We start from the raw sequence: 12,064 nt of genomic DNA on the forward strand, positions 1-12,064 counted from the left end.
AACATTTTCTGATTGGTTCAAGATAATTAAATTATCTTTAAATGTAAAAACATCCAATTCAATCATCTTACAGGAATAAACATACAAAATCTACGTAGATCCATGTGCTCATAAATTCTCACCTAGTTCAGGGGACTAAGTGCAAAGCAGTCAGGACTGACTGTCTGCAAGATTTAAACTTTCCCACATCTCCGTCGGCAAAATCACTCAAATACATCCTTCTATCCTTCTTTCCAAATGTACATGACTTTCTTCAGTGCAGTTTCTTACCCTTCAACTTTTAAAGAAAATGACAAGTATTATCTAATTCTTTCCACAAAGTTGATGGCCAATCAACGCCGATTCTCAAAACGACTTCCTTTGCCAACTAAGCCTATCTGGTCATGTTTTTCACTGTTCGCAAGTATGTCGTCATTGGGCGTTACGAGTTAAAGTTTAAGTTAAAGATACTTTATTAATCTCCTTTGCCAGTGAAATTACAAAGTTACCAGCAGCAGAAGGGACCAACACAAAGGACCCCACAAACATGTCCCCAAAACGAACTCTCTAAACAGATAGACGCGGCTGTATGATTGGTCAACAACATAAACGGTGTCTTGGGTACATACTCAAAAAGTTCCTACTTGGGCTCGTTTCTCAAAGAAACCCACCCAACGGAGCCCAGAATAACAGTATATTTGCTGCCGCTAGGGGGCAGAGAGATTTCTAGACTATGAATCTTGCACATTTTCTTCCCAAATCTTTCAGTGAATTCTTTGACAGTTAACTCTCAGGTCCATTCTTACAACAAGACACACTGATAAACTTCATTTCTGATTATATTAATTTCAAGTCCAGACTGAAGGTTTATCTAGACTTCCAGTAGTTTCCTTTCCTTGTATCCAATCCACGTTATTTATACAGCACATTTCCAAAACATAAAAGTTTTGGAAATAATCTAATAATACTAAGGATTAAAGAGTATGGGTTTTTATAATATAACTAAAAAGTCCAGATTCTCTGATTCCACAGCATTCTTTACAATTCAGTAAAATATTTCTGGTTTTCTTTGTTTCCTTATGACAATACCTTGACACTCTCTCTTATTGGTTCTCTGTGGACAAAACAAGACATTTGAGGACGATGTCGTCTGGTGGTTTGAGAAACACTGATTGATGTTTTTAGACATTTTATTGACCAAACAACTAATAGATTAATTGATTAATGAAAATAATCGTTAGTTGCAGCTCTAATTGAGTGCAAATAAATAAAACACACTGCCTCAGTGATCTGACCGTGGTTGTGGTGGTGTTTGTGTTTCAGGTGGACCTGGGCGGCGGCCTGAAGCCTCCTGGTTTCTACGTGCAGCGCTCCTGCGGCCTGTTCCCGGCGCCGTTCCCTCAGGACAGCGAGGAGCTGGAGCGCATCACCAAGCTGTTCCACTTCCTGGGCGTCTTCCTGGCCAAGTGCATCCAGGACAACCGGCTGGTGGACCTGCCCGTGTCGCAGCCCTTCTTCAAGCTGCTGTGCATGGGCGACATCAAGTCCAACATGAGCAAGCTGCTGTACCGGGGCCGCTCGCCGCCGCCTCTCCGCCCTCATCGTCCCTGGGGCGCGCCGCCAGGGCCACGGACCCTGTCTCCTCGCCCACCACCACACCGGATCTACCTGCCCTGCAGCCGTCTTAGTCTCTGGCTGCTGTCGGAGCCAGTCAGGCAGGCCTCCCACCGAGGAGAGCCCAGCGGGAACTATCCGTACTCCGGCCCCTCGTTTTACTTTCCTCCACTCAGCTTCGACGATGGACTCCCAAGTCCGAGTCTCATATCATGATCCACAGCCCAATACACAAACCTCCGGCCGGGTATATACCTCCCTACACGGCATCCTGACCTGGGACGACTTCCAGCTGGTCAACCCCCACAGGTGAGACGCCGTGATGTCATTCTTTTACTTACAGAGGTTCCTCTCATCTTCATATAGAAAAAATATCTTCATTCCTGATTAATTTCAAGTCCAGACTGAAGGTTTATCTCATATAGACCTTTTCAGAGAGTAAACAAAGATTAGAAAACGCTCTGGTACACTAAATGGAATGGAGCCTTAATTAGTATCCTTGGTAACACCTGTATTTGTTTATACTCTCTTGAAAACGGGTCATATACTCGAGACTACCCGAATGAGTAGTTTTCCCTTTCCTAGTATCCAATCCACTTTATTATACAGCCATAATTTCCATCTAACAAAAGACGATGGAATAAAAGTTTTGGAAAACTAATCTATGAGTAGTTTTTTTTTTATAAGGAAAAAAAAAGACCACGCATTCACTAGATTCCAGCTTCTTCAATGTGCAATATTTCTGGTTTCTTTGTTCCTTTATGACAATAAACACCTGCAGTCTCCCTCTTTGGTCTTCTGGACAAAACAAGACAATTTGTATGACGATGTCCTGTTGTAAATAACATCAAACAACTTAATCAATTCTATCATTTAAAGGGGACAACAAGGAGCTCATTGAGTTTTAACAGCGAAGTGGTTTTCACACTACAATTTATGAAGCCTCCGCACCGTGAAATATTTCTCTTGAACCGGTATCTCGCAAGACAGACTCATGTTTTCATTCATCAAGAATTAAAGTCAGAGGTTGGAAGACGATCACATACCGTCGTAGTTCCCACCATAAACGGAGATTCATACGGCGGCGTTATTCTCATGACTCGCCACGAAACCGTGCTGTCACCGTGACCGCTGACCACTTTCAACCTTTTTGGAGAAAATCTACCAGTTTCAATGTCCCACATCCTTAAAGTTTTACATTCTCTTACTCTACTATCTATCCAGAACAGTACATGTCCTGTGTCCCGTTCCAACGGAACTTGCTGGTGTGGGCGTAAACTATAGAAAAATTAAGGATGTGATGCATCAAATAATCGAATGGAACCGAATCGTAGACCAGTGGCCCGTGAAGATGCACATCACTAAAACTGAAATATCTCTAGAAATGAATCGATATCGGATCAGAAATCATATTGAATCGGGACCATGTGAATCGGAATCGAATTGATTCAGTAAATCGGTGGCGATACCCAGCTCTACCTGACATCACAGCTTAAAGGGATAGTATCATTTTTTTTAAAGTGTGGTTGTATGATCTACAAATAGCCCCTAAGTACTTTAATTGTAGTAGAAGACTCTCTGCACTCCTGCCGTTGTGGATGAACCACACAGATGTTTCAGATGAGCAGATGTTAACCAGCTGTTTGCCCCCCCCTCCTCTCTGTTCCCACCCCCCCTCATCTGTTTTGCCCCCCCCTTCCTCTCGTCTCTGTTTCGCCCCCCTCGCTCCACAGATTCAGCCCTCCCACCCCCCCCCCCCCCCCTCCTCTCTGTTCCTCCCCCCCCTCAGAGCCTCCTTCCTGAAGGAGGTGCGGGAGCTGTCGGTGAAGAGGAGACAGATTCTATCGTCTAAGAGTTTGTCTGAAGACGAGAAGAACACGAGACTCCAGGACCTGATGCTGAGGAATCCACTGGGATCAGGACCTCCGCTCAGCGTCGAGGACCTGGGGTACGGAGAGACATGGACACACACACACACACACACGGACAGACACAAAAGATCTGACAATAATAATCCAAATACTTGGATGTATAGAAGCGTTTTCACATGGAAAGAAAAAAAAGCTCTCAACGAGATTTCAAAATCCCTGAATCCCTTCCTCCCTCCTTCTCTTCTTCCTCCTCTTTCTCCTTTTCCTCCTCCTTCTCTTCCTCCTCCTCTTCCTTCTTCCTTTTCCTCCCCCTTCTCTTTCCTCTCTTCCTCCTCCTCTTCCTTCTTCCTTTTCCTCCCCCTTCTCTTTCCTCTCTTCCTCCTCCTCCTCCTTCTCTTGCTCTTTTTCCTCCTCTTTCTCCTCTTCCTCCTCCCTTTTCTTCCTCCTTCCTCTTCCTCTTTCTCCTCCTTTTTCTTCCTCCTCCTTCTCTTCCTCTTCCTTCCTTTTCCTCCTCCCTCTTTTTCCTCCTCCTCTTCCTCCTCCTTTTCCTTCCTCCTTCTCTTCTTCTTGCTTCATTTTCCTCCTCCTCCTCCTCCTTTTTTTTCTTCCTCTTCCCTCTTTTTCCTCCTCTTTCTCCTCCTCCTTCTCCTCATCGTTCTCTTCCTCCTTTTCTTTTCTTTCTCCTCTCCATCCCCCTACCTCCTCCTTGCCCTCTCTTCTTCCAAATCCTTCCTCTTCCTCTTTCCTTCCTCCCCCCCCTCCCCCACCTTACTAAGTGTCCATACTCATTAAAATCTGGTCATGAAACTGGTAATGATGCGTTTAAGGCGCGAGACAAAAGTTGGTACAAACCAGAGTTAAGACACTTAATGACAGATAATAATGAATGTGTGGTTGATGGAGCAGCAGTGCATCATGGGAGCTGTAGTCTAGTGTAGTTGATGGAGCAGTGCATCATGGGAGCTGTAGTCTAACCTCCTCGTGGTGCCTTCACTGTCCCCCTGCAGGTTGAACTTCCAGTTCTGTCCGTCGTCTAAAGTCCACGGCTTCTCGGCCGTCGACCTGAAGACCAACGGCGACGACGAGATGGTTACCATGGAGAACGCCGAGGAGTACGTGGAGCTGATGTTCGACTTCTGTATGCACACGGGGATTCAGAAGCAGATGGAGGCTTTCAGAGGTAACACACACAGACACACACACACACACACACAGGGACACACACACACACACACACACACACACAGGGACAGACACACACACTGAGGTAACACACACACACACACACACACACACAGGGACAGACACACAGAGAGACACACACTCAGAGGTAACACACACACACACACACACACCTTCCTTCTCCTTCTCTTCCACCTTCCTCCTGCTCCCCTTTTTCTTCCTCCTCTCCCTCTTCCCCTCTACTCCCACTTCCTTCCTCCTCCCTCCTCCTTTTTCTCCCTTCTCTTCGTCCTCCCTCCTCCTCTTCCTCCTCCTTTTCCTCTTTCTCTTCCTCCTTCCTCCTACTCTCCCTTTTCTTCCTCCCCCCCCTCTGCTCTCCCTCTTCCCTTCTCCTCCTACTTGTCTTCCTCTCTTGTCTTCCTCCTCCCTCCTCCTCTTCCTTCCCCCCTCTTCTCCCACTTCTTTCCTCCCTCCTTCTCCTCTTTCTCCTCCTTTTCCTCTTCCTCCTACTCCCCCTTTTCTTCCTCCACCTTCTGCTCTCCCTCTTCCCTTCTCCTCCTCCTGCTTGTCTTCCTCCCTCCTCCTCTTCCTCCTTTTCCTCTTTCTCTTCCACCTACTCCACCTTTTCTACCTCCTCCTCCTCTCCCTCTTCCTCCTCCTCTTCCTCTTTTCTCTTCCTCCTCCCTCCTCCTTTTCCTTCCTCCTCCTCCTCCTCCTCCTCCTCCTCCACACACACAGTAATACATCAGTTAACCCCTCCTCTCCTCCTCCCCCCCCCCCCCCTTCCAGAGGGCTTTAACCGCGTCTTCCCGATGGAGAAGCTGAGCTCCTTCAGTCACAAGGAGGTGCAGATGATCCTCTGTGGGAACCAATCACCTTCCTGGACGGCCGATGACATCATCAACTACACCGAGCCAAAGCTGGGCTACACCCGAGACAGGTACACACACACACACACACACACACACACACACACACACAGTATTCTGTCCTCAGTGTGTGACTACACACAAATTGACCGATAGCGAACAAGCTCCAAGAGAAACTCAGAGGCAGGAATGAAGTTGAAGTTGAAGGGCCTTTACTGAGGTCTGGAAACATTTTTTGTAAAACTGAAATGATACAGAAAAATAACAATTACTGTATTGTTACTAAACCAACATAACACATCCACAGGAATGACAATGCAAATAGCTGTAGGCTAGTTGTTAGCTTAGCATTAGCACGATTTACATGTGAATAAAATAAACATTTATATAATATTTCAATATTTACAATGCACTACTGGAATCTGTGTAATGACATAATTAACTAAAAATTGTGAACAATACTCACAAGCGATAATTTCGTAGACACAAGCAGCAGGAGGAAAAAGATAACAGCTGGAGCTACAAGCAGAAGCTCATACTCTGCACACTGTCATGTGACCAAAACCACCTTTCAAAATAAAAGCTTGAATTAAACTCAAGGTAATGAGTTACTTTTAAATGTCAATGGGCGGAGAAAAAGAACACAAATACAGGCAAAGTTCACACAGAACATGACACACACACACACAGTAACACACAATAACACACACTTGGCCCCGCCCCCTTTAACTCTTGGCTCCGCCCCCTCAGCGCCGGCTTCCTGCGGTTCGTCAGAGTTCTGTGTGGGATGTCGTCGGACGAGAGGAAAGCGTTTCTCCAGTTCACCACCGGCTGCTCCACGCTGCCGCCCGGCGGCCTCGCCAACCTGCACCCCCGACTCACTATCGTCAGGAAGGTAATTATACTACTACTGTATACTATATACTACTACTATATACTAGTACTACTGCTAGTACTCCTCCTCCTCCTCCTCTCTGCCTCACATCGTCAGGAAGGTAACCATAGATATAAACACGTAGAAGCCACCTCTGACGCTGCTGTCCATTGGAACGATGCGTCAACGCGGCGGCCATCTTGGTGAGGGGGAAGCCGTGTTACTTCCTGCATTAGAGGTCTAGAATCACCAGAACTCACTGAACATTCATTCAATATTCAGTTTTCAAGCCGTTTGGTTTATTAAAGATGTCAGACAGATATTTATGATACAACATACAGTAGATTGATAATTTTTATATACATATTAAACATGCACTTACACATACTCAGACACACACCCACATGCATACATACACTGAAGTTTGTTCTACAGGGTCAGACGATTCTATATGTCTATGGTCAGAAGGCCCTGCCCAAGATGGCCGCCGTGTTGACGCGCCTGAATGCAGCATCTACGTGTTTATATCTATGGTTACTACTGTTAGTACTACTACTCCTCTTCCTCCTTCTATTCTTCCTCTCTCCTCCTCTTCTGTCTTCTCTTCCTCTTTCTCCTCCACCTCCTCCTTCTCTTTATTCTTCTATTCTTCCTCTTTCTCCTCCTCCCTCTTTTCTCCTTTTCCTCTTCATTCTCCTCTTCTTCCTCCCCTTTCCTCCTCCTCCTTCCTCTTTCTCCTTTTTCCTCTTCCTTCTCCTCCTCCTCTTTCCTCCTCTTTCTCCTTCTCCTCTTTCTCCTTTTTACTCTTCCTCCTCTTCTTCCTCCTCCTTCCTCTTTCTCCCTTTTCCTCTTCCTTCTCCTCCTCCTCTTCTTCCTCTCCTTCTCTTCTTCCTCTTCTCCCTCCTTCTCCTCCACCTCCTCCTTCTATTCTTTCTTCTCCTTCTCTTCCTCTCTCTTCCTTCTCCTCCTCCTTCTCTTCCATCTTCTCTTCTTCCCCCTCCTTTTCTTCTTTTTCCTCCTCCTCCTTCTTTCTCCTTTTTCCTCTTCCTCCTCCCTCTTTCTTCTTCCTCATCCTCCTTCCTCTTCCTCCCCTCCAGGTATCTGTACCTCCTGCTCTAACAGTATCTCCTCCTCTCCTCTCCTCCTCTCCTCCTCAGGTGGACGCCACCGACTCCAGCTACCCGTCGGTCAACACCTGTGTTCACTACCTGAAGCTTCCTGAATATTCCTCCGAGGACATCATGAGGGAGCGCCTCCTCGCCGCCACCATGGAGAAGGGCTTCCACCTCAACTGACCTGCTCCTCCTGCTCCTCCTGCTCCTCCTCCTCCTCCTGCTCCTCCTCCTCCGCCGCCGCACTGAGCATGCTCCTCCTCTAGTCTCCTCTGTCCGTCAGCCAGCCAATCAGAACCAGCCGAGAGACTGACCGCCGCTGCAGGAGGAGCAGCAGGAGGAGGAGGAGGAGGAGGAGAAGCTGCTCACGTATTTAACACCTCCTCCCTCCCTCCCTCCCTCCTTCATCTTCATCATCTGTCACCTCCTCCTCCTCCTCCTCCTCCCTCACCTGGCTGCTGCGTGAGAGTGTGTGTGTTGATGCTCCTCCTTCCTCCTCCTCCTTCTCCTCCTTTCTCCTCCTGTCTGGTTTGACTTGTAGCTTCTGTTTTCAGTTCCTCCTCCTCCTTCTCCTCCTCTTCCTCCTCCTGCTCCTCTTTGTTTTGTTTTTATTTTATTTTTTGTTTTATTGCTTTTCCGTTTCCGTGTGTTTGCGTGTGTGCGACAGTTTTTTCGGGCTGTTTTTGCCGACGACCTGTTGGTTCAAGATTTTTGCATTTGGTGTTTTTCTTTTTTCTTTTTTTTTCTTTCTTTCTTTTTTTTCTTTTTTTTTCTTTGACGATGAAGCTGTAGAGACAGAAACACTGGTGGAGTGACGACGGAAAGAGAAACAGAAACAGAAGAAGACGAAGAAGCTCTGCTCTCCTTGTATTTTCTTTGTATATTATAAACATTTATTTAACTCAAGTTGCAGTTTGAGGTAAACAGATATTTTCAAATGTGTATGCTCCAAAAAAAATAATCATTAAAATGTTTGCAAAGTATGAAGTAAAAAAAGACCGAGTCCTGTGATTTGTGGAGGAGGTGGGAGGGGGCGGGGCTTAAATATTAATGCGAATAATTGGTACAAGTGCATTTCTAATTGTATTGCATCACTTCACTACAAAACTTTTTTTTTTTTACGCTTTTTTTTTCCGTTTTTGGGGGTAAATAAAGTTTTGGTTTTTTTGGAGTAATTTTTTTTTTTTTTCAGTTTTTTCGAGTAATTATACGAGTATTAGGGCCAAGTTGAGAAAAAAAAACACAGACTTAGAGAATAAAGTTGTAAATTTACGAGAATAAAGTTGTAAATTCTCGAAAATAAAGTCGTACATTTCCTACGAGAAAGGTCATAACATTACGAGAATAAAGTCGTAAATTTACGATAAAGTTGTAATTTACAAGAAAGTCATAACGAGAAAAAGATATATTACGAGAATAAAGTCGGAATTTACGAGAAAAAAAAGTCATAACATTACGAGAATAAAGTCGTAAATTTACGAGAATAAAGTTGTACATTTCCTACAACAAAAAAGTCCTAACATTACGAGAATAAAGTCGTAAATTTACGAGAATAAAGTTGTACATTTCCTACAAGGATAAAGTCGTAAATTTACGAGAATAAAGTCGTAATTTACAAGAAAGTCATAACGAGAAAAAGCTATAACATTACAAGAATAAAGTCGAAATTTACGAGAAAAAAAGTCATAACATTACGAGAATAAAGTTGTACATTTCCTACAAGAAAAAAGTCCTAACATTACGAGAATAAAGTCGTAGATTAACGAGAATAAAGTTGTACATTTCCTACAAGGATAAAGTCGTATTTACGAGAATAAAGTCGTAAATTAACGAGAATAAAGTCGTAAATTTATGAGAATAAAGTCGTACATTTCCTACGAGAAATGTAATTTTTTTTTTCTTTGACGATGAAGCTGTAGAGACAGAAACACTGGTGGAGTGACGACGGAAAGAGAAACAGAAACAGAAGAAGACGACGAAGAAGCTCTGCTCTCCTTGTATTTTCTTTGTATATTATAAACATTTATTTAACTCAAGTTGCAGTTTGAGGTAAACAGATATTTTCAAATGTGTATGCTCCAAAAAAAATAATCATTAAAATGTTTGCAAAGTATGAAGTAAAAAAAGACCGAGTCCTGTGATTTGTGGAGGAGGTGGTGGGAGGGGGCGGGGCTTAAAAGTGAGGTGGGAGGGGGCGGGGCTTAAAAGTGAGGTGGGAGGGGGCGGGGCTTATGACGTCACCGTGTTTCCATCCACTCGAATCTAATTATATAAAGATCGATAAAAATATTAATGCGAATAATTAGTACAAGTGCATTTCTGTTTTTCAGAGTAAATAAAGTTTTGTTTTTTTGGAGTCTTTTTTTTTTTTCCAGTTTTTGGGCAACGTTGAGAAAAAAAACAGACTTAGAGAATAAAGTCATAAATTTACGAGAATAAGTCGTACATTTCCTACGAGAAAAGTCATAACATTACGAGAATAAAGTTGTAAATTTATGATAAAGTTGTAATTTACGAGAAAAAAGCCATAACATTACGAGAATAAAGTCGTAATTTACGAAAATAAAGTTGTACATTTCCTACGAGAAAAGTCATAACATTACGAGAATAAAGTTGTAAATTTACGATAAAGTTGTAATTTACGAGAAAAAAGCCATAACATTACGAGAATAAAGTCGTAATTTACGAGAAAAAAAGTCATGACATTATGAGAATAAAGTCGTAAATGTATGATAGCCATACATTTCCTACGAGAAAAGTCATAACATTACGAGAATAAAGTTGTAAATGTATAATAGTCATAACATTACGAGAATAAAGTCGTAAATTTACGAGAATAAAGTTGTACATTTCCTACAAGAAAAAAGTCATAACATTACGAGAATAAAGTCGTAAATTCACGAGAATAAAGTTGTACATTTCCTACGAGAATAAAGTCCTACATTTCCTGCGAGAATAAAGTTGTAAATTAACGAGAATAAAGTCATAACATTACGAGAATAAAGTCGTAAATTTATGAGAATAAAGTCGTACATTTCCTACGAGAAATGTAATTTTTTTTTTCTTTGACGATGAAGCTGTAGAGACAGAAACACTGGTGGAGTGACGACGGAAAGAGAAACAGAAACAGAAGAAGACGAAGAAGCTCTGCTCTCCTTGTATTTTCTTTGTATATTATAAACATTTATTTAACTCAAGTTGCAGTTTGAGGTAAACAGATATTTTCAAATGTGTATGCTCCAAAAAAAATAATCATTAAAATGTTAAAAAAAGACCGAGTCCTGTGATTTGTGGAGGAGGTGGGAGGGGGCGGGGCTTAAATATTAATGCGAATAATTGGTACAAGTGCATTTCTAATTGTATTGCATCACTTCACTACAAAACTTTTTTTTTTACGCATTTTTTTTTCGTTTTTGGGGGTAAATAAAGTTTTGGTTTTTTGGAGTAATTTTTTTTTTTTTTTCAGTTTTTTCGAGTAATTATACGAGTATTAGGGCCACGTTGAGAAAAAAAAACACAGACTTAGAGAATAAAGTTGTAAATTTACGAGAATAAAGTTGTAAATTCTCGAAAATAAAGTTGTACATTTCCTACGAGAAAAAAGTCATAACATTACGAGAATAAAGTCGTAAATTTACGATAAAGTCGTAATTTACAAGAAAGTCATAACGAAAAAAAGCTATAACATTACAAGAATAAAGTCGAAATTTACGAGAAAAAGTCATAACATTACGAGAATAAAGTCGTAACATTACGAGAATAAAGTCGTACATTTCCTACGAGAAAAGTCATAACATTACGAGAATAAAGTCGTAAATTTATGAGAATAAAGTTGTACATTTCCTACCAGAAAAAAGTCATAAAGTTATGAGAATAAAGTCATAACGAGAAAAAAGCCATAACATTACGAGAATAAAGTCGTAAATTTACGATAATAAAGTCGTAAATTTACGAGAATAAAGTTGTACATTTCCTACGAGGATAAAGTCGTAAATTTACGAGAATAAAGTCGTAAATTAACGAGAATAAAGTCATAACATTACGAGAATAAAGTCGTAAATGTATAATAGTCATAACATTACGAGAATAAAGTCGTAAATTTATGAGAATAAAGTCGTACATTTCCTACGAGAAATGTAATTTTTTTTTTTCTTTGACGATGAAGCTGTAGAGACAGAAACACTGGTGGAGTGACGACGGAAAGAGAAACAGAAACAGAAGAAGACGACGAAGAAGCTCTGCTCTCCTTGTATTTTCTTTGTATATTATAAACATTTATTTAACTCAAGTTGCAGTTTGAGGTAAACAGATATTTTCAAATGTGTATGCTCCAAAAAAAATAATCATTAAAATGTTTGCAAAGTATGAAGTAAAAAAAGACCGAGTCCTGTGATTTGTGGAGGAGGAGGTGGGAGGGGGCGGGGCTTAAAAGTGAGGTGGGAGGGGGCGGGGCTTAAAAGTGAGGTGGGAGGGGGCGGGGCTTATGACGTCACCGTGTTTCCATCCACTCGTCGATCTAATTATATAAAGATCGATAAAAATATTTATGCAAATAATTAGTAC

General features: G+C 42.1%; 1 protein-coding gene across 1 annotated transcript in view; it reads left to right on the forward strand.

The window, feature by feature from the left end:
- Nucleotides 1–8,497, forward strand: part of hectd1 (HECT domain containing 1) — a 72,861-nt gene extending 64,364 nt beyond the window's left edge. The window contains exons 37-43 of the mRNA XM_085767934.1: nt 1,303–1,689; nt 1,817–1,902; nt 3,383–3,541; nt 4,472–4,644; nt 5,436–5,586; nt 6,266–6,410; nt 7,547–8,497. Of these exons, the coding sequence (XP_085624060.1) occupies nt 1,303–1,689; nt 1,817–1,902; nt 3,383–3,541; nt 4,472–4,644; nt 5,436–5,586; nt 6,266–6,410; nt 7,547–7,684 (1,239 nt within the window). The 3' untranslated portion in view covers nt 7,685–8,497. The remainder of the gene's footprint in view (nt 1–1,302; nt 1,690–1,816; nt 1,903–3,382; nt 3,542–4,471; nt 4,645–5,435; nt 5,587–6,265; nt 6,411–7,546) is intronic.
- Nucleotides 8,498–12,064: the final 3,567 nt, after the last annotated feature.

Source organism: Trachurus japonicus, chromosome 22 (assembly GCF_045865225.1).
Source record: "Trachurus japonicus isolate A0001 chromosome 22, Traja_1.0".
NCBI lineage: Eukaryota > Metazoa > Chordata > Actinopteri > Carangiformes > Carangidae > Trachurus > Trachurus japonicus.